Source organism: Pempheris klunzingeri, chromosome 3 (assembly GCF_042242105.1).
Source record: "Pempheris klunzingeri isolate RE-2024b chromosome 3, fPemKlu1.hap1, whole genome shotgun sequence".
NCBI classification, from domain to species: domain Eukaryota; kingdom Metazoa; phylum Chordata; class Actinopteri; order Acropomatiformes; family Pempheridae; genus Pempheris; species Pempheris klunzingeri.
Genome location: NC_092014.1, coordinates 11349245 through 11371439, shown reverse-complemented (window position 1 = coordinate 11371439; position 22195 = coordinate 11349245). Strand labels below are relative to the sequence as shown.

The window sequence follows — 22195 nt, the reverse complement described above, 5'->3', positions numbered from 1 at the left end:
TAAAGGGAAAGTATGATATTGACTAAATAAAAAGCAATGTATTTGCTTTTGCTATGAGGCAAGACCAGGGCAGTGATTAACGTAGTTGCACATCTTTGTGCCTGTGTATACTTAAATTTATTTATAACCACTAAGCAGTTGTATAATGATTTCTCTTCCCTGTCTATTTGACTTAATTAATGCGATATATAATGGAATGACTGTCATGCTATAGTAACAACTTACCCCACTCTTCAACATATTCATTTTCTGAAAGCACTTCATTTCTTTTTCAGGAAAAAAATATGTAATAAAGAATTACAAAATGTTTTATTTAAACAGATTGTAAATGTTTTTAAAAAATAAATTATGTCACATTGTACATACCAAGAACCTGTATTGCAGGAATACAACTCATTCTTTGATGTTGATGTAGGTTCGTCATGTTCTGTCAAATTGACCCACAGCTCCTCTATCACCAATCCTCATATCTTTAAATACCCTTTTGACTTTTTCAGGTTAAAAGAACGATCACAATTAGATTATGCAGGAAGTATTTGTAAATGTATGCTCACTGTCACAGCAATGTTTACAGTTATAGTATCCTGTTTGCTCAGACATTATAGAAGTCCTAGGTTTTTTTGTTTTTTAACTGTTCCAGTTTTGTACAAAAAAAAAAAAAAATCTGCATAAAAATGTTGAATTTCGTTGTACAGGACCCAGCTACAGTAGCAGATTGTGGTTGAGAAAGCCGAGGTGTCTAAGATATAGCGGGTTAAAAGCATAGCCATACTTGAAGATGCTTCTGAGTGTTTCTGAGTGAGTCAACTTTACTTGAATGACTTTCTGGGCTTAACTAGTACACTATATGTGCTCAGCTCAAAGGTTAAGCTAGCAGTTGACACACACTTGGTCTTTTTGCAGTTAGACACTAAAAAGGTATAAAAAAAAAATGTGCAACTTTTTGCCTGTCATTTTATTTTTTAAGGCTTCCCTTGTTCTCCTGAAGTTTGGTATGCTACAAAAAAATGGAATTAAGGATGGGTATTAATACTGTAAGTATTGTAATGTACTGAATGCAGTTTATTTGAAAGCTGTTTATTATATCATTCCTGATATTGCTGAGATGTGGGTGTTTTTTTAATAAAATTTATATTTATTTAAAGCAATTTCATTTGTTACTCCAAGTTAATATTCTTATCCGAATATCGTCCACATGTTGAAGTTTTTAAATGTGTAATTGAGGATGAAACTGGAAAGAGATCATGTCATTTTCACACCTTAATTTTTTATTTACCCAAACATGAAGAAATTGCATACAAACCACATTGCTTGTGGTTGCAAACACACTGATTACAATGTTATCGATAAATAAGAGCATATTCACTTAACTTTCAACCTTATACCAAACTGGACCTAGACATTGGCCACAAAAATATTGCAATGCAACATAATTTATAATTTAATAGAAAGGAGACCAGTCACTTTTACAGTTAGCCTCTAAATTATAATTGGAATTACCAACAATAAAGCTATCTGGTATCCAATATAAGATCAAAAAACAGATCCTGCTTCGGGCTCTTTACTTATTTCAAAAGTAAAGATCTTCACTGGCTTGTATTTTCAACGTACTGAGTGTAGGCATTTTCTTTTTTTCCCCCAACAAATTTGATGGTGTTTTGTACAGCTGAGAATGAGTCCTTACCAAAAATAAACCAGCTGCATACCAAAAGATGCAGCTGCCTCTATAATGTTAAGAAGTTTAGTTGGTTTCCATATTGTCTTTAGGGCTTCAGACAAAATGCCACTTGTCCACTATGCAAGAGAAGATTCAGAGTCACACAGAAATGTTAGTGTTGAAACATAAAACACCTCAAACAAATCAAATTTAGTGCAGGTTTGTCTTTATTACTTACCCTCTGAAGAGACAGGATGGGCACTACCAAATGCAGGTGCCTAGGGTGTCAAATGTTATACATGACAATTATGAAACCTAACCCCAATACAGTTTTATATGCCATTATTGTATTTACTGTCATCATTGTGAAACAAAAGCATATGGAAGTTCTCACCGATTGGACCACATCTCTGGCTTCATCAGAACTGCATTTGAAAGGGCTCTCACTGCAGGAGATATTTTTGCTGAACAAAAAAAAAAAGAGAGAGAAAAAGTCAGTAGTGTTCTTTACACTTACATAGCACATTATATATGTATATCACACACATACACACTGCAGGGGTTTTACCACCACCAACTTACCATTCAATCCCCCCACTATTCGTTTGTTTCTGCACTAGTGCCCTCCAGTGCTCATGAGTGGACTTAATGATCTCAACTGCAAAATCCTGTAAAAAGAAAAAAAGACAAAGAACATCAGAGAAACAGACATAATTTGGATTTCTTAGGGAGCAATCCAATTGAGCACATTCAATTTAACCACTAAAACCACAATGGACTGCAACCCCTAGTACACCAACTGTATTTGGTGTTACAGAGGTCTCAGTACCTTGTCTTTGAATTGTCCATTGAATCCAAATTGGTTCTCAGGCTTTCCATCAGGCACCTTATACTTTCTAAACCACTCAACAGTGGCCTCTAAATGACCCGGTCGGCTCTTTCGGACATCCTCTATGCCTGGGGAAAAACACAAACACATTCAAGAGAATGAGAACAGAGGACCAACTTCCCCTTTATTTGTCTTAGTATTAATTAGTTATGAATCTGTTTCCCATTTACACGTGGCATTGAGGACAAAGAACACATCTATATCTTAATGTTGAATATGTACATCCTTTCATAGATAAACTGGTAATAAATTATAGCGTAATTACAATGGGTCATAAAATGTAGAAATGCCCCTTTAAAACCATATGAGGAGAAAATTGCAGCTGATGTAAAACAACGTTCTGTAACAGGTATTACAATTCTGCATAATGTAAACAGAAATCCATTAAACATGTTTGTTAGACCTTAAAGACACACGCAATGTTCTGAAAAGAAACCCTGAATGTAAATAAGAGCATGTTGACAATAGAAACTCCACAGGGTATGTTCTAGGTGTTAGTCTGAATTGACCGTCTGAGACGCCAACTTTCTCAAGGATTTCTGTCACTTGAATCTGAACTGAGCAGTGTGGGTACATTAATACCTGCATTAATCAAATGCAGTTCAGGAGATCTTATTTGAAAAAGCTCTGCCTTACTTCCACAGGCACCTCCACTGATGCCTACCTAAACCCATTACATTTGTCCTTAAATTCCTTGTTTTGCACAGATAAGATCCTAACTTTCTTTTTTTTTTTTTTTTTTATCATCAAGGACTAAATTTCTCCGGGGTAGAGAATGGATCAGTGAAGGCTAATGACTCTTGATGATATGATCTGGGAAAATCACTCACTATTTAGGTTTTTGGCATCGGAATCCTCAGCATTGATAGCTATGACCTTCCAGTCCATTTCTCCCTCATCGATCATGGCCAAGATGCCAAGCACTTTCACTTGGATCACCTGACCTGGAGAGCACACCTGAAGAGCAAGACCAAGAGAATACAGTCAAATCAATCAACCACACAATGAAGTTATCTTTGAAAAGTGAGCAAAAACATTCTATAATAATGATATTATTTATACATACACCTCTAGGAGTCTTACCTTGGTGCCGATCTCACACACGTCGATGGGATCATTATCACCACAACAATTGGTCTCTTTGTCTGTGTGGTTTGGGTCCTCCCAAGTCTTTTCCAAGGAGCAGTTCAAACACATGTAAGAAATCACCATTTTCTTGCAAACACTTCAACTAACTACCTCACTAAATAGATAAATATGAGTGAACTCCTTGGCATAAATATGTAAAGTCACTGACTTGGAACAACACCAATGCAACACAAGGACGACGGACACAATAGCATTTCACAGAAAAAAATGTTTAATAGGAGGGGAGACTTTTCCTACTGTGCATTTTCCTCACCTGTGGGAGCGCCCCATAATTCCAAATGTAACCTTTATGGGGAAATACGTTGGCAACGTAACGGAGCTTTCCTTTCTTCACATCTTGTTTGATCGGATTCAGCGGTTCCTTTGTTGCAATCTAGAAATCGAAGCAATTGCGAAGGAGTGCGCTATGTAGGTGTGTGTGTGTGTGTGTGTGTGTGTTTGTGTGAGCGTGCGCTTTCACCAGTGTGAAACATTCTTACATTTTAATTTCTTCATTTGTTTTTCTTTATTTTTAATTTCTTTATTTCCACACTCAAAGTTTTAGCTTCTGGCTACTGCTAAGCTAGCCAGCCAGCTAGCTAAATAACAGCAGTCAGTATCTCAGTATAGACAAGCATTTAATTTCTTGGTGAGTTACAGTCATCTATTTAGGGGCTCATCATATAATATTAGCTTCAGCCTACTGCTATGCTAAATCCTTGAAACACTTATAATAAACTCAATGAAAAACTGGATGAAAGTTTGCATACCTGTTCATGCATGAAAAGTGTAATGATCAGATCAGGTATTTAAAAAAAAAAGAAAAAAAAAAGTGAGATACTGCATCTACAGCCTTCTTACCTCCATTTTAGCATTTGACCATCGAGGTACCTCCACAACCATGTTAAAGAGTACCTGAAGGCACAGACGATATCTATATACAGTATCTGCTGGGGTGAATGTTTTCAGGTGGTAAAATGGACATCTGAATTTGATAATACCTCACTCTCATTCCTCTTGGATTTTTTAGCTGGCACATCATTTTCCTGTTGAAAATAAAACAAATTAATTATTTGCTGGCTTGAATATTATATTATAACGTTAGAGATAAACAGAGTCATGAACTTTCTGCAATATTTATCAAACAGAGACTAAAATGTGCTACCAAAGAGTTACCTGTTCAGTCTCCGCTATGAGTGGAATGTCGTGGAATGGTGAAATGTGTTTTCCTTCCTTTGTTTCTGAGGAAAAAAAAAAAAAAAAGACACTGATAAAACATAGAGCCAATGAAATCCAAGAAGACAACAATGATTATGATATTTAGCTTTGTTCAGGTCTGTAATCGTATTTCATGGTTTTCCTCGGCAGACGGCACTTGCGATAGCTCCGACTGACACAGCTATCTCTGTGACAAGTGAACAAATCCCACCCACTACGGAAGGCGATTGAAAAACACCAGGAATGTTTTTGGTCAAACATTCAATTTCATGGGCAGTTCCACAATGTTTCGCATTATCAGTAACAACAATCACAATTTAGGGGTTCATTACACTATAAATAAACTCACTGTTGATTTATTGGACATTATGTGCGCTAATATTAACGCTACCAGAGTGGTTGTTTATATTAAATGCTGAATGAACACACAGTCATAACCAATATGCAGTAACATTACACACGCTGGATACAGAATGTGATGTTTTACTGGGTTAACAATGCTCAGGTATTCTAATACTGCTGCATGTTTACCACTGACAATGAATAATAATGAATGAAATGCCCCCATTAGCTCTTAAGAGGTGATCAAGTTTAACTTCATGCGATATGTGTTTAAAATGCACATCTGCTAATGAGAAAATACCAGTTTGATTGTTTTTTTTTTTCTTTCATGGGGAGTTTTGAGAGTTGCTATTGTGCACGTGACATCCCAACCGGAAGTAAAACCACGTGAGGCAACACAGTGAAGCACCTTCCTTGCTTTCTGCTTTAAAAGGGTGCGATTGACTAAGTGAGCACACTGCTAACAGAGCTGCTAAGCTAACATGGGTCGGGTTTTGACTCTAAACCCGAGTGGTGTGTGTGTGTGTGTGTGTGTTACATGCCAAGAAAGCTCTGCGCGTGTAACTCAAAGGTCAAACGTTTACCTGGACTTGGAGGTCAAACTGTGTTACTGTGAAATTCAGGGGACACACGTTTTGTTTCTGTCATGGTGGCGATGATGGACTTACTAAAATAAATCCTGTAGTCCCGAGTATGGGGGTGTCCTCTCTCCTCCGTTTGGTAGTGCATCGTTTTTCTCAGATAAAACTGATGAGGCACCGCTGCTGCTTGTGTGACGAGTTTGTTCCGGGATGCGAAAAATGAGCCGAAAACCGTCAGCGAGCAGCCGAGCGAAGAGCGCAGAAGCAGCGGTCTCATTATAGACACCTCTTCGCCCCACTGTTCCTGCTTCCCGTTTTCAGCTTCCCCCACATCCACGCGTGTGCAGCCCGCCAGACAGGACGAGGAGCGTCCGGTCAGCGGTTTTCAAAATAAAAGCCCACACAATGGGGAAGGGGAGGGATAAGGCTGGACTATGCTATAAATAAATAAAGATTGATTGATTGACTATTCTCCTTTTATTAAATGATTTGAAATATCTTGTGACAAACGTGCCTAAAACGTGTTTGGTTTTAATGAGTAATAGTCATTTTGCAAAAATGAAGGGGTTTAGTGAAAAAAAAAACATAAACTACATGATAAGTGTGCAACCTGTTTTGATTGTGATCACATGATGGTGCTTCTAGAGTAAAGGTCGACATGCATGGCAATACGCCAGTATTTTATGTGCAAAGCTGACATTTTGTTTGATGGTGGTGCTATAAAAAAAAAATCTATAGGTATCCGAAATGAAGTTGGTTCATTTTTGGATGATCCTGAATGTGAAGTGTAATTTTTGCTGTACGTTAAATGGTACGTTTTTCTCACGTGGGATTGTTAGCCAGATCATGGCAGACACCGAAGCATACATGGAATATGTTTCAACCGACATTTTAATCCATAATTTGAATATTGAGGTAACAAATTTTGGTACTTGGTGTCATTACGCGTTGTAGTTACGGTTGCACTTTTATTTCAATAATAAAATCTTTGCAACCGGAAATGCATTCTTTTTTCCATATCAACTTGACATATGGTCCGTTGCATGCATGTGGTCCATGTGCAGCAGCTTCATTTTGCTGCCACCTAGTCTGTCCCCCCCAAAACACACAACATAAACCACTAGAACATTTTTCAGATATGTCACATTGTTAATTTCTAGGCAAACATAATACCTTTGTCCAAGGAATGAGAACATAGATATCTCTACCCTATGTAAGGAAAATATAATAGTCTTTAATTTCCAAAAGCATGATGGTATTAGTTACTACCTAACTAGAGCAAACCTGACTTTGACAACATTTTACTCCCTTCTCAATGGATAACTAAGAGTGGTGGTAATTATCTCTTTCAGAGCAGGGCCTGCATTTTGTGAAGAGCCCCAAAGGTCACTGTAGTCAATGTCACTGCTTTTGTTTTTATGACATGCATTTATGGCTGAGTGATATGACAAGATTGCATAACCCAATACATGCCATTTTGTGCAGATAACAATACTACACTATAGGCTGGCACATCCCAACACCAGGATGAACCCTTTCACACTCAAACTATCACTCACTCAGAAATTAGACCTTGTAAATGTGTAAGAGGAGTATATGAAAATGATGGTACTTTTAAGACATTCAGGTAATTAGAGACAATGAAATAAACAACATAAGGAAATGACAGAGGAATTTCTATTGTAGCAGAATTTATATCGTCATATCGCACCGCTCTACCTTAAGGATTTTATTGTAGTAATCTCCACAATGCATCATAAGATCAAAGTCCATTTGTATCCATTGTGCCACAAGCAAACACACACCCTATCGACCTTGAAGCGCTTTCAGTGATGTTCAAGTTGGTCTCTGTTCAAGCAAACTACAAACATATCAGCTGCCATAAAAAGCTGATTTATTAAAATCTTAAAGCGCATGCTTGGCTTTGATGCTGTTGCCAAAGAGCTTGGATTCTGCAGGGCACAAAATCCTGTTAAATCTGTGTGTTTCAGCCAACAGATCAATCTCGATGCAGTTGACAAGAAAAAATATTTAATGCCGTAAACCTAAAAGTTGGACAGCGCTATGACTACACATGATGATGAAAACGTCTAATTGATCAGTTTTAGCACCTCTACTGATTTGGAAAATCTGGATGGAGAGCCAAATATGTTCTTCTCCTTTCAGTTTCTTCCCAAAAGCAGAACACTTCACCAATCCTCCTCAAGTGATGGTGCCTCAGTGGCCAGCAGTAAAAGTCTGTGGCTGTGAGACAGTTTCAGGCATGAGAGAGAGAGCTGTCTTTATTTTCCCTTTTCACTCACCTGGCTGTCCCTTGATGCAACATTCCCTGGCTGCTACTGAAACAAATAAGACTCTTTACTGTTTCATCTCACCAAACAAGCTTTGAAAAATAGCACATGTTTCTTTTAGTACTTCATTTTAAAGTGGGAGCTTGTACATTGTAATGGCTATAGACACCAGTGTCTGATTAGTTCTCTTTAAGCCTCGCGTTCATTATGCAGTTCTGTCTGTACGATATTCCAGGAAAGTGAAGTCAATTTACGGCACAAAGGAAGTGCGTCAGTGTTTCACTCTTTACCTTTCTGAAACGAGCCGTGGTGACAGTTACCATATTCGGTTATTATCAAGGAGTTGATAAGCAAACAGACTGAATATTTCCAGCTGTTGATCCGGTGCCCCCCCCAGGTTGTCGACTACTTTAAGAAAATATTTATGTTTAATTGTTGACTGAATCATTTTCTGCAAGTGGTCACAAACGTAACTTTATAATAATGACAGTATTGTGTCTGTTTGACTACTGTATTTCATGTTAAGTGCATTGTGTGGAATCTGAAGCAAACAGGACACAATTATTTGATTAACTGATTAGTTGATCAACGGGGAGCAACAATTTTGAAATTCAGTTAATGATTTAATTCAGTTATCAAGGAAATATGTCAACCAATCTCTGGTTCTCGCCTCTCCAGTCTGAGATCTTTGCTTCTCTGGGAAATTTTGATGGATATTTTCACTATTTTCTCACATTCGTATGACCAAATGATGAATTAAGAAAATAATTGCCCGAATTTGATTCTGTGGGCTGTATAAGTTTAATGACAACATTTCCCTTTTCCAACATTAATTCTTAGGTGTGAATTCATTTGAAGGGTACAAAGTTCAAGCGTAAAGCCACGCCCTGGGCGACATGATGTCATGCAAGCTTTGTTTACTAAGTAGCATGTTGTGTATGTGATTGTTCAGTATTGTTTACTTTACAAAGTCCAGCTGGTTACGTAATACAGCTAACATTGACATCTGTTATTGTTGAACGCAGTTTAACAGAGAAGACAATAAGCAAATAGTTTGATAGTTTAATCTTTTTTCATGAATACACACACGGATGTTGAGGATGATGTGTGAGATACTGAAAATATACAGTCCTGTGTTGATGATCAGGTGGCTTGTGGAGAACCATATGTGTGCATGTGTGTAGTTTAATGGAAGTCAAACAGGTGTGCAATGAGCACACTGCACAGTGTGCTGAAAACACAATGGGAGGCCTCATTACCTGTGGTTCAAGGGAAGGAAATGCATCCATTCATTGTCCTGGCAAGGAACTCAGTATCTGGTTACTATGACTAGATATCATTGTTGCAGCATGTTTGTTGATGAATTACAAGTCTAACCAGATCGGAGATCTACAGGCTGCTTTCAGATTCAAAAAAACGTTTTAAATTTTAGATTTTCAACATTTTAACTCCTCTTGTTTTGAAACCACTAAAAACCACAAACCTGACAGCCATTTGTCAACACATATTAGCATAACTCGTATCGTGTCCTTGAACTCTGCTGAAGCAGTATATGCAGTGCATGTTGATTTTCTTTAATTTGTTTCATTTATTTCAAAGACTTGCTGAATCCACTTACTATATTCAATGTTGGCTTAGACTTGTTGATAGGTTTGCTTTTTCATGCAGTTAAAGAGTACATTGTGCACATGAAATGTTCAGCTTATTTGATTTGGTAAGTCATTTCTAGCCCTCTGTATTGCCAAATGTGATTTACAGCACCCAGGCCATTTACATAAATACTTCCTTGTTATCATTTGGCACATTGTTAGTGTCTCCGTGAAATCTCGTTTAGACTTTTAGTTTTAGTAAGAGAGAAAAGAAGATATCAAATAATATAATAATAATATATATATATGTCTGAGAAAGTATACCCAGCACTTTCTCTCCCTGGATGAATACAAAAGTCTAAAGGGAAGCATTGCAGCATATAGCACAGCAGCAGAGAGGTGGGGCCACATAGCTCTCATGACAGGTAGACACAGGGAGGAGCTAGATTACCTGTGCAGAGCTGGGAGCCAGTGCATAGTGAACATTACACCTGTTGCACTTCCCAGGCTCTCTCTCTCTCTCTCTCTCTGTTTCTCTCTCCCTCTTCCTGTCCCTCTCTCTTCCCCTTCTTTTCTCCTTGACTGGTCTGAGAGAACCAAGGGAGCTGACGGCCTCAACATGAATCCCAACGAGGCCAGCGGGACTGAGAAGGGGAAGGAAAAGGAGAAGGAGAAAGTGATAAAGAGGAGGAACCGGCCTGTGTTCCTGCGTTACCTGGAGAGGAGAAAGACGGACACTATTGTGGGGGATGACACTGCTAAAGGAGATATCAACCTGGGGACGCTGGTGAGGAGGAGTCAGTCTGACAAAACGGAGTACAGCGCCAAACTTAAAGGTATACCAGCTAATGACCTCCCCAGGGGTTAAAACTATGGCAACAATGTATACACACGTGAGCCAACTCTCTGTCTGAAAAGTCTCAACTCAACTGGAAACTTGTTGATAACACACAGGCTAGCAGGACTATTTGTCCACTATAGATGGACTGTAGGAGCAGAATCTATAGCTTTGGGGCAGAAATTCAACAAACACACACACATACACACACACATACACATACACATACACATATAGAGTATCCACTGCTCTACAGCTCTGGATACTGGGCACCTGTTGTGTTACTATGTGTTGAGCAGGAGATATTCCCACAGGGATGAAGCCACATATGCAAACTGCGCTCCTAACTCAGGCACAGAGGAGTGGCTTCAGAAGTGTTCCAGGCCAGAAAGTAAACAAGACCTATACATCAGTGAAATGTGGAGGAGTTACAGATTTTCTTTTTTTCTGTAAAGTGTCTCAAGATATGTCAGAAACAGTATTTTACAGCATTTTAAAACGACAATTTGCAGCATTTGATCCTGAGAGTAAGAAATAGTCGCAAAAAATATACCATTAATCCTGCTGTTTGTTGCCTTGTCAGAACTGCTGACGTTGTCTTCTTGACTGACACAAGCATCTCAACATTTCAGAAAAACTGGCTTCACCTGTCCTTAGAGTGCTGTCAGTGACTGGGAATGCTGCTCTTCAGGCAAAATGACCTACATCACTGTGTCAGCAGGGGGTTGAGACTGGGCAAAAGATTAGCAATTAAGATTAGCAAAAGTATGATGGCTTTTCTTCACCACTTGTTCCTGGGTTCCTTTTCCTGTGAACAATATGCACCACATGCCAAAATGACTAATGGCAGCTTGTTAAACAGCATAACCTACTTCTCACTTGGTGAGAATGGATGTGTGAGATGGATATCACACATCCTTGTAAATCTATACATGTGAAGACACCTCACTGACATAATGCACTCCCCAGCCCCTCGCCCTAACCTTAACAATCCCAACTAAATGACTAACCTTTACCCTCATCGTAACCTTAATCTTAACCTAATTCTAGACTTAACCTTTAAATGTAGTCATAACTTTAAAACAGGCCGTTGAAGTTGTAAAGAGTGGCTAAAATGTCCTCACTCCCCAAATTTATCCTCAGCTTGTTGGTTAAAAACTTTTTCTGGCCATTTTCTGTCCAGTCAGTACAGGTACCCCCCCCCCTCCCGCCCACACACACACACACACACACACACACACTTGGCTTATCAGCAGCGGCTCAGTTTACTCAAAATAGAGACACTTTCTACTCCTTTGTACTTTCTGTTTTCTTGACCAACCTGCATCATGGCAGGCAGGGTTGTTAAAAAACACTTAGATGTTTTGAGTAAACCAATCCCCCACCCTGTTTGACTTTAGCCTCATACCTGACTAGCACTATTACATATTTACAGTGGTATTACCATTGCAAATATTGACAGAACGATGACTTCACTGAAAGAGGAAACATGTGAGTTGCTGCTCGACAGTCAGTTCTCATATGTTCGTCAGACAGGTTTGGTGGAGCCACAGAACCATGGCAACGTGACATCAATATGTCGAATTATTTACAGTAACTCAATGTGATAGGTCTGACAATGATTTACCAGCACAAAAGTCACATTAAGGGACTGTAATAAACCTCATGAATCATGCATGAAGCAGGTTACTTTGTTGTGAGTATATGTCATTTGAGGGCTGAACTCTTTCAGTGAGTGTGTATCACCTTGAGCTGGCATTCAATATTTTGTGGCATATTTTAGACACAGTGAAAGGTAACTATACTTGATAAGCTAAACGTGAAGCTTTACTGAGGAAAAAATGAATACTTTTAGCCGATATTTTAAATATGACATGATCAGGCTTTCTTCAGTTGCTGTGTCCTTTATCCAGATATTCTCAGTGTTAAAACCCCATTGTGCTCTTTGCTGTGTAGGAGAGTCTGTCATGTCAGCTTTCTTGATGGCGTTACATGATACACCGTGCCTTGTATTCAGTTCTTGGGCTGTCTGTTGGATCGCTTTCAATGAGCTGAACAGTGAAAGGCGCTGTATCCACTTTCATGGGAACTCCTGTGCCGGCAACCATACTTCACCAAACATAATGCACTCAGCACAGTCTGAGATCTGCTGCATAGGCTTTCATACATTTTATTTTTTGTAACTTTGTGAATGTGTCAGTGGGGAGGAACCTTTTAAGGCCCAGCTTTGAATGGGACAATTTTCATACAGAATTCTGTGCTTTTTAAAGAATCTTTATGTTATTTTTCCTATGAAGATTTTGTACAATAACAAGACAATATTGGTGCAAAAAGATGATGCTATATGAAAAAAGCTGAAACCAGATTAAAAACAGAATTCACTTATGACCACCAAGACACCTCACCTGACGTATCATTAAGGGGATTTTTCTCACGGGTGGAGGCTTTCAGCGATTCTGGGGTCTCTTTTCAAACACTGAAGGCCCATGTAGACACGTGACACTTCATGATACTATTGAAGTACAAATGTGATAGTTCTTTTACATAACATTTCCGCCCGCAAAACAGCTTCTCTAATGCTCCTATAATGAAAAATCGTATTCCACAATAAACGGTGTGAGAAAGATTTATTCCCAAGCTTCAGTAGGGTCATATACCAGATAACCTTGTCTATTTCTTTAAGTATTATCAGGCATTGACAAGTTAATTAATAACTGCTGAAGGAAGAGGATTATGACTGCACAGTTTGGTTTTGTGGTGTACTGTAGGCTATACTTTACCAAACATGATTTTACTGTGTAACATCCAAAGAAGCCAGTATCAGAGGAAAGCTGTGATTTTTTTTTTTTATCAATTTCACCTATTTTTTAGCCAATCATTCAGAGGAGATGAAAACAAAACTGGGGAGGACAGTATTGCATCTTCACCTGATAGACCGACTGTACTGACGTTTACAATGCTCAGTTTTTGATGAACTGATACACCTCTGGAGGTGTTATTTTATTTCTGAATCTTCGGAAAAGTGTAAGCTGTAACTGTATGCAGTGTTGCACACAGATCAGATCTCATACCTCTGCCGGAGTCAGTCACGTGTGAGCACAATCTGTACAGTGTTTGCATTCATGAGGGAGTCCTGCTCACTGGCCAGAAACACATGACCCATTCTACTCAGCTTCAGCAAAAGGAAACCACTGATTACTGTACCTTTCCCTCATTGCAGCACTGTAGAGGCTTTCACGGCATCTGCTTGCAGCTTATCATTCGTGTTGCCTCCAACAAAAAAAATAAGAGATTTCTTTTAGAAATGAAAAGATGAGTAAATATAAGAAAAAAGAAGAATATCCCTATACCTGCCCTACTTTCTCTCTTCTTTCTCCTCAGTTTCTTGCCTGCTTTGCCTATTGTAATCAAATGCCAAGTAAGAATTCAAAGAGTATAACTAGAACAATCATTATTAATATGTATAGTATTGAATGGGCCTTGGGTAATATGTTACACTAAATATGTTTTGGTAATATTTTACACACTTAAACTGAGCTGAACTTCTTTTAGACAAATCTTATGCATATTTACCTCTGTGTTTGGGTGTTTATGTATGCATATGTGTGTATACGTGTGTGAAATGAGCAAGCTGCGATGGGCGTTGTAAATCTGTTTGTAAATGCATGCATGACTGTGTGTATATATATTCCTATGCACACCTATGTGAATCTGCGTGTGTGTGTCATTGCATATGTAGTTGTGTGTTTATCATCGTGTGCCACTCCCCCCCCCCTTTCACCCCCAGTCTGAGCAGATGGAATGCCTGAGCACGCTGTAGCATTACATCAGCGCCACGATTAGGACCGTAACCTGACACGGGCATTGCAGTCGTCGGAGAAGGAAGTGGTGTGTGGCGTCAATTAGGCAGCAAGGAAGCATCCCTCTTCCCTGAGCACACACTCCTGCCTGCCATGCAAAGCACAGAGCAGCCACAGACTGATTAGGCAACGGAGCAATAAAAAAAGGAGAAGTGAGCCTGACTGGCATGTTAAGTGAGGCCTTTTGGCGCTCGAGTCAAAATAATTAGATCACCGTGAAATATGGTGATCTAAATGGCTGCTGGGGCATCAAGTGGATATGTTTGAAGAGATGTAGGTTTTTCCAAGCATGCACAGCCCACGGGGGCCAGGGTGTTTACCAACAGTTTAGAAAAAGCAAATGTGCCACAGACAGCTTAATCTGCTGGCAAAAACATCTTCTTTTTTTTAACTGCAAATTTACTGCAAAATGTAGGTGCACTCACAATATAATCAGTTTTCTATATCCTTGTACGACATTTGGGACTCATTAGACCAGATGCTGTGATTGCTGCAGAACACCCAAAAAAGGGACAAAACTCATGTTTATTTTATAATTTCATGATGTCCTCTTTTTTCAGAGAAAATGACACCACATGACCTGTCCACACCCTCGTCTCCAGCACTGGACCCAGAGGAAGTCCGTTTGAGGAAGATGAACCGCAGGGCAAAGGTCATTCAGGAGCTTGTGCAGACTGAGAAGGACTATCTCACAGACCTGGAGCTGTGCATCAGAGAGGTGGTCCAGCCTCTACGAAATTTACAGGTAGATGCTTTTCAGACTCGCCAGTGAAGTCTCTTGCAGGTTAAATGTGCCGTCAATCCCACCAACATCTACATATATAACAGCAACAAAAGAGGAATCATTATTTTCACATAGTAACATTATCGTAAATTAAAATTTCATTCAAGACTCAAGTAGCTGTCTGACCTGAACTTATTCATTAACATTAACCTCAAACATAACAGTAACCCGAAATCATGATTACTTTGGGGAATCTTTACAACTAATAATCAGCATTGTAATATTCAAAGAAAGGATGGCCAACAGATGATTAAAGATTCTGGTCAATCAATATCTTGACAGAAAATGAGCTATAAGCCGATTTTGACTATTTCATTTGCATTCAAGATGTCAAACACATAATTTTATAGTCTAGTTTTCTTCTTCTCTGTGAGGTTGTGGATGTAGACAGGTTGTTCACCAACATGGAGACGCTGTGTGAGGTATCTGCAGCGCTGCTTCACAGACTGCATGAGGCGATGGCTGACCCCGATCCAGAGGCAGCTGTCATAGGTAATGCCATTTTTGACTCCTGTCAAAATATCTTTTTTTTGCTGCTCTGGTTTACATCAGAAGAAACATCTCATCTCTCATTTCTATTTGAAGGCGATGTATTCATCCAGGCAAAGGCAGCTTTAGAAGATGTATATAAGATTTACTGTTACCATCACGATGATGCCAACACATCGCTCAAATCCTATGAGAAAGAAGAAGAAATAAAGCAACATTTCACCACGTGTATATTAGCTCTGAAGTAAGTCAGTTACACCTCAAGTCACTTATTATTATATGTATTACATATTGTTTCAAATTAGTTCTAATTTATAGCTTCCCTGATAGTCTAAACATTTAGTTTGTATAATCTCTGGTGACTGTTTCTTTTTCTTTGTATTAACAGGAAAATCTATGACGAAGAGTAAGTACCCTTCAATGGCATTGAAAATATATGACCTCCATATTAGCTATTTTGTAAAATATAGCTCTCAATTATTGTGTCAAATTAACTGTTTTGGTTTGCTCTGTGCATCATAACCATTCATGTTAATCATTGTTTTCTATGTAACGTACTTATTTGCACAGAGGGAAACCCAACTTGCTGGACATGGGTTCACTGCTCATCAAACCAGTCCAGAGGATCATGAAGTACCCGCTGCTGCTTGGGGAGCTGTGGCAGGCCACACCTGAAGACCACCCTGACTATCGGCCCCTGCAGGAGGCATTCACTGCTGCCAAGATCATCAATGTGAACATCAATGAGTTCAAGAGACGCAAGGATATAGGTGAGATTTGATTTTACTGCCAGGTTCACTGTTTCGTACCTGTCTATGCCACTTCTATCTAAATGTAATTCTTTCTTTCATTTTGGTCCCATTTTCCTGTTCATTCTCAGTTATGAAATATAAGAGGTTGGAGGATGAAGGCACATTAAGGGGCAAACTACACAAGTTCAACATCCACTCTATTCGGAAGAAAGGAGACAGGTTTGCTGGATATCTCAAAATCCTCACTGGAGTTGAACCACAGGTAAAAACTGGCAGCAAAAAGAAAAAGAAACAGTTCAGTCAACAATCATTGTGACTGTGATAAAAAATTAATAAAAAGATACATTGGTTAAATGTTACGAGTCTTGAGGACTTGACAGTTTAAAAATGTTAAACAAAATTTTGACATTTAGAGTAAAGGCAAAGGCATCATTCACATTTAGCTCTTATGTAGACAACATATTTATATCCCTCCTTCTGTAGGTGAGAGACGAAGTATTTGATAGAGAAGAGAAACTGTTCAGGAGTCTGGAGAAGGCCGTAAGGCTGCTGGTCAAGAATGTTCAATGTTACCTGCAGTACACTCAGGTAGGCACATGTTAACGCGTCCCTCTACAAAATATGTGTGTTTTAAGGGGTCTAACATGTTCTGTTAACCTTCTGAGACTTTTTTTCTTTCTTGATGTCTGTTCTGCAGGAGATGGTGTCTGTAGCTGTTCAGAATGTTGAGGACATGGAGAACATCATCAAGGAGCCAAACAAAAATGGCACAAACGGCTCATCGCACACTAATGGAAATGACCCATATAAGCACTTTGTAAGTATGGCTTTTTTCTTCACAACAAAAAATGTTACTATTTTTATTCAGGACATAATTATGTTTACTGTCAGCTTTTCCTTTCCCACCTCCCCTCCCTGAATCTTCTACATTTCTATCTGTCCTGGCTTTGCTGTCCTGTTCCCATATGACCTCTCATTCACCCTCCCACTATCCAACTATCATCTTTGCCCATAGCTACCTGCCTATTGTCTATTATATTAGTCCTCTTCTTTTATGCTCCTAACCTTCCTGATAGATCTTTCAGCAACTCTCCCACCTTCCATTTCCCACCCTCTTCTCTCTGTGGATTGCACTGTTGCCAATTCTGCAATAACTACACCTTTGAATAAGATTCTTTGTGTAGCAGCTCTTCACTGCAGCAGCGCCTCAAACCACAGTCTGTGATGAGATTCACAAAATAAGTGTAGACACAAAGGCACGTGTACTCTGAGAGGAAAAAGGAACAGACTTATTTTGCCTGAAAATGGTTCCATTGTGTCTGCTATAATCAAAACATGACAGATGTAACTGATAGATGCTTTCGGGAAGCAGAGTATTTTCACTGAAGACAGAGTTCTTTACGTATAGTACTACCTATTACATGCACCACACAATGATAAATGAGATGTTATGTCTGCCCGAGTCTTACAGTAAGCTGAACAACATCACTACCTTTTGTTTGTGTGCATGCAAACTGACCTGTAGCAGCTCTGTTGTTATGCAGTGAAGTTTAATGTTAAGGCGCACTTTACCGTTTTCCCTCAGAGAAAATTGCTGCAAATTAGAGACACTGCTGCATACTAAAAACAAGACATTCAATAGATCATACATCATTTTGAAAAGCTATGTAAAAAGACACAGATGTATGCTAGAAGTACCTGTTTATGTGTACACAATTCCTAAAGAAAAGAAAAACCTAATGAAAATGAGAAGACTAACACTGGATATCTCATTAACTTCTTGCTTTAGAAAGAAGGCATAGAGCGCTTGGTCCTCGCCCCACTCTCCTCCCTGCAAGGCATGTTCACAGCCCCACAGAAGCTCATCCAGAAGCGTTATGACAAATTGCTGGATTACTGCAGCCGCCTGGAGCGCTCTTCCTCTTTTTCATCCTCATCCTCGTCATCCACCACACCATCCTCCTCTTCACTGGTGTCAGAAGACCCGTCTGGTCCCGCCAGGAGGGACTATGAAGCTCTCAATGCCTTGCTAGTGGAGGAGTTGCAGAGGTTCAACATGGCGGCCTATACAATCCTGACCAACAGTGTGGTGTATCTGGTGGCCCTGCTCAGAGGGCTGATGGATAGCATACTACTACGTGCCCCACCCAAACAGCAGCTACCAGTGAGTATCCCACACATAAATTACATTATTAGAAAGAATTTATTTTTTGTCTAGTTAATATTCAAACTATAGTGTGTTATATTTACATTTTCAGGCTCCACTATCAAACATTGCTGAAGTGCAGAACAGCATCATGGATGAGCTGAACAATCTGACTTTTGTCAAGGATAACGCACAGAAGTTAATGGAGCGAAAAGTCAGCTTTGAGAGACAACGAGACAAGAAAATAGCGGTAAGAAAGTGGAAGTTATTTAGATATTTTGAATATTCACAGCTGGAGACAAAAAAATATACATTATAGCCTGCAATCTGTACTATGTTGGTTCTCATGAATCCATGTTAAAACTGAAGTCCAACATATTCCTGCGAGTCTTTCAAAATGTTTTGAACCAATTCCAAGCCACAAATGAGCTGCTGCAAGTCTTATCAAAGGCAGACACAGAGACCTGCTTCAGGCTGTGATTAACTGGGGCACTTGGCAACTCGAAGCCCCACAAGGTATCATTCCCATGAGACTTAATCTATACGTATGTACAAGTGTACACATATGCATGTACACCTTTATATATATGAGAGTGTGATTGGACGTGTGAGTTGATCTATTTGAAACTCCCCAGGACCTTATTACCTTTCACCCTCCTTAGAATATCCTCCATGCCTAACTTGCCTACATGCGCCCACACACCAGGCCCACTTCAAATAATTACACAAACACACTTTTGTGCCGTGCTGTCCTTCAGATGCCGGAGGCGCAACATCAAACAGAGGAACAGCGCGCCTGGCTGCTGGCAGAACACCCAGTGAGCCGCCTGTACCAGCTGAAGAGGAAGTGTAATGGCTGCCAGGAGCAGGACCTCAGCCTGCTGGAGGGAGAGCTGGTAGCCCTGCTGGAGGACACCGACCCATTAGGCAGCAGCAGCCGCTGGCTGGTTCACACTGGAGGCAAGTGTGTGTATGTGTGTGCATGCGTAAGGACAAAGACCCTCGGGGGCAGAGGTAGCTCTTGCCGCATTCTGTTAGTAAGACACACAGTGTAAATGAAGTTATCATACTAGATCATCTGCAGGTATGGTCGGTATAGGTCTCCTTTAAAACACATTCCTCTGTGAAATCACCTGCATCTATTACATGACTGAGGTTGTGTAGTCACACCAAACTTTACTTTCTGACACTGACAAGTCAGCACACAAGAATCAGTCCCCGGAGCTCCTGTGATGTCATGGTTGCTGGTACTTCTTCGCCTGCCTCTGGAGATGGTTGCCTCACAACAGGGCCAACTCCATAGCTTGTCTCCATCTCCCCTCTACGTCTCGCTGAGGCACCTGAGCTCTCAATGTCTTGTTTGGAGCAAAACCGCTGCGCGTTGTAAGCAGTGTTACTTAGAGTACAAAGCCTCTCCCTCTGGGTATTCAGAAACAAGGACGGAGAGATGCTGCTTGCGTGTCTCTCTCTGTACTCTGCAATAACAAGTTCTGTTTTTATGAGCTCTAGAAAAAAAAGAGAGGGTGCATGTTTCTTGGTATGAAGTACATTCTTCACAGACGTGTCTTTTCCTCTGGGATTACAAGCATTCCCAGAGAGTTGTTGTTCATTCCTCTGTTGATATCAACACCATGAATATGCTTGTCTCATATTTACACAATTTCAATTCACTCACATGCATTTAAAATTGTGTAAGCAAATGCTCGAGCTGATAATTAGACTTTTAAACACACATTTCTCCTGCAGAAATGATACCTATTTATCTTTATGAAGCAGCTTTTTAATTGACAAAGGAAAATGTCTCATAGAGAACAGCTTGTTCTGTAACAATTTGCTGTTAAAAGGGCGAGAATATCTGCATGGCTAGATGACACTTGAGGAAAGTGAGGATTTTTTTTTTTCCTCCTCTCAACACTTAAAAATGACTCAGAGGTCAGGCATCGTGACAGAATGTCCGTTTGCATCACTGTTAGGTACACAGGGCTACGTCTACTCCACATTCTTGAAGCCGTACAACCCACTGAGGGACTCCCAGCGGGCAGGCCAGATGGCCAAAGAGCAGCAACAGCAGCAGCCGTCTGCCATGGTGGATGAGGACTTTGACGATCTCAGCCTGTTTGTGTCAGGCAGTGGCAGCAGCAGCTTGCGCAGCTTCAACCTCAACACCACCGACAGCAGCTCCACCCTCTCTGGACTACAGGGGGAGCCAGAGAGCCCCGAAGACCTGGAGGACACGCTGGACAGTGAGGCTCAGCAGGTGTGTGTGAATGTGTATGTGTTTTTCCAGAGCTGGTCTTGCACCATATGGGTGTCATTTTAAGATACTGCAGTGCTTAGGACTATGGAGACAGGTTTGTTTTTTTGATCTCCTTTCTTTTGCTCAGTTTGGTTTCCAACTTTAGAGCAGGCAAGGTCAAGATTAATGTCATTTGAAAGCTTTGCAAAATCAACAGTTGCAGAAAGAGTATATACCACCATATGTAAGTGGATAAGTGTGTGTGTGTGTGTTTAGACACATACAAGTAATTTGAAATGACCCAAGCAGATATTTACCAAAAAAACACACAACCACACACCACATAAACCCCATAATTCCAATAAAACAGCTCAGAACAGCCTTAACTTTAACTGGGTGTCCAAGCCACCGTGCGTCTCCTCCACAGATGACAGTCCACCCGTAAAATATGAGGGCTGTTAATACAGAGGGCCAGTAAAACTGAGGTGTGCAGTTATATAGACTGGATGAGCAGAAGTTCTGTCAGGGCTGTGGCAGCACACTTGATAGCTTAACAGTGTCTCTGTCTGGCTTGCATTGAAATGAAATAGGGTGAGTTACATTACATGATAACGTCGCTGTCACTCTGGCTTCAGCACTCTGGGGCTTTGTCTTACTTGTTTTTATATCTACCTAATATGCAGTCATCATTTTATGACACAGTTATTGGTCTTAAAAGATAAAATGTTGACATGGGTCAATAGATTGTAGCCAATGAAAATTAAGACCAGTGGTAACGCTCCGTCCTCACGGAAAGCTAAATTACAGTGCCACCTTCTGGACTTACAGGAGGAAACACTTAAATGTCATTTCATTGTCACTGCAAATTAAGATTTGCTTTGAAAAATGATCAGCTACATTGAAGCGTGTCTGATTTGTGTTTCTTTCCGCAGTTTTATGCCGTGTACGCATTTCAAGCTCGCTGTGACCAGGAGCTGACCTTGCAGGAATACCAGCATGTGCGCATCCTCCAGTTCTCTGACGTGGGAGGCAACAAGAGCTGGTGGTTAGCTGAGGCTAACGGACAGAGGGGATATGTCCCTGCTAATTACCTTGGCAGGATGTCTTATGCATGAGACCCAAAACCAACCTGTGGCATTTTAAAGAACCCTGCTTACTTTAATACATAGTTGAACAAGTCCTGACTGTAAAACACATCACAATTCCGCTTTAAGAAAGTCTAAATTGCACTAGGTATCACTAGATATTATCAGATGTGTAACAGCAAGAATGTTGAATATGTTAAATCTCTAAAATGATTGTGATGTGTGAGATATGAGAGCTCACCAATGGGACCAATAATCTGTGATGAATATAAATAATGGTAGGAAAATATAGGGCACTGTGCTGAGCACT

The 22195-nt window shown here is 40.0% G+C and overlaps 2 protein-coding genes across 2 annotated transcripts; one reads left to right on the top strand and one right to left on the bottom strand.

Annotated features, from left to right (window-relative positions):
- Positions 1-1270: 1270 nt before the first annotated feature.
- ppa2 (inorganic pyrophosphatase 2) lies at positions 1271-6155 on the bottom strand. The gene is made up of 12 exons (XM_070856168.1): positions 5903-6155; positions 4851-4915; positions 4676-4720; positions 4536-4589; positions 3949-4068; positions 3630-3716; positions 3377-3503; positions 2487-2614; positions 2240-2325; positions 2052-2121; positions 1896-1935; positions 1271-1794 (listed from the first exon to the last, which is right to left on the bottom strand). The coding sequence occupies exons 1-12, from the start codon at positions 6090-6092 to the stop codon at positions 1772-1774; spliced, it is 1035 nt and encodes a 344-aa protein (XP_070712269.1). The 5' UTR covers positions 6093-6155; the 3' UTR covers positions 1271-1771.
- A 4032-nt stretch (positions 6156-10187) lies between these two features.
- On the top strand, positions 10188-22046 carry arhgef38 (Rho guanine nucleotide exchange factor (GEF) 38). Its single transcript, XM_070856180.1, has 14 exons — positions 10188-10531; positions 14954-15138; positions 15552-15669; positions 15763-15910; positions 16055-16072; positions 16237-16436; positions 16547-16680; positions 16902-17006; positions 17116-17235; positions 18208-18582; positions 18677-18814; positions 19323-19532; positions 20546-20821; positions 21733-22046. The coding sequence occupies exons 1-14, from the start codon at positions 10315-10317 to the stop codon at positions 21913-21915; spliced, it is 2427 nt and encodes an 808-aa protein (XP_070712281.1). The 5' UTR covers positions 10188-10314; the 3' UTR covers positions 21916-22046.
- Positions 22047-22195: the final 149 nt, after the last annotated feature.

Excerpts from the sequence above, each read along its gene's own strand:
- ppa2 (XM_070856168.1), bottom strand. The coding sequence starts at position 6,092 with ATGAGACCGCTGCTTCTGCGCTCTTCGCTCGGCTGCTCGCTGACGGTT. Across the intron at positions 2,615-3,376 it reads CGATGCCAAAAACCTAAATA|GCATAGAGGATGTCCGAAAG; the intron begins GTGAGTGATTTT and ends GTTTTTCCCCAG. Across the intron at positions 1,936-2,051 it reads CCAGAGATGTGGTCCAATCG|GCACCTGCATTTGGTAGTGC; the intron begins GTGAGAACTTCC and ends TTGACACCCTAG.
- arhgef38 (XM_070856180.1), top strand. The coding sequence starts at position 10,315 with ATGAATCCCAACGAGGCCAGCGGGACTGAGAAGGGGAAGGAAAAGGAG. Across the intron at positions 10,532-14,953 it reads GTACAGCGCCAAACTTAAAG|AGAAAATGACACCACATGAC; the intron begins GTATACCAGCTA and ends CTCTTTTTTCAG. Across the intron at positions 15,670-15,762 it reads TCCAGAGGCAGCTGTCATAG|GCGATGTATTCATCCAGGCA; the intron begins GTAATGCCATTT and ends TTCTATTTGAAG.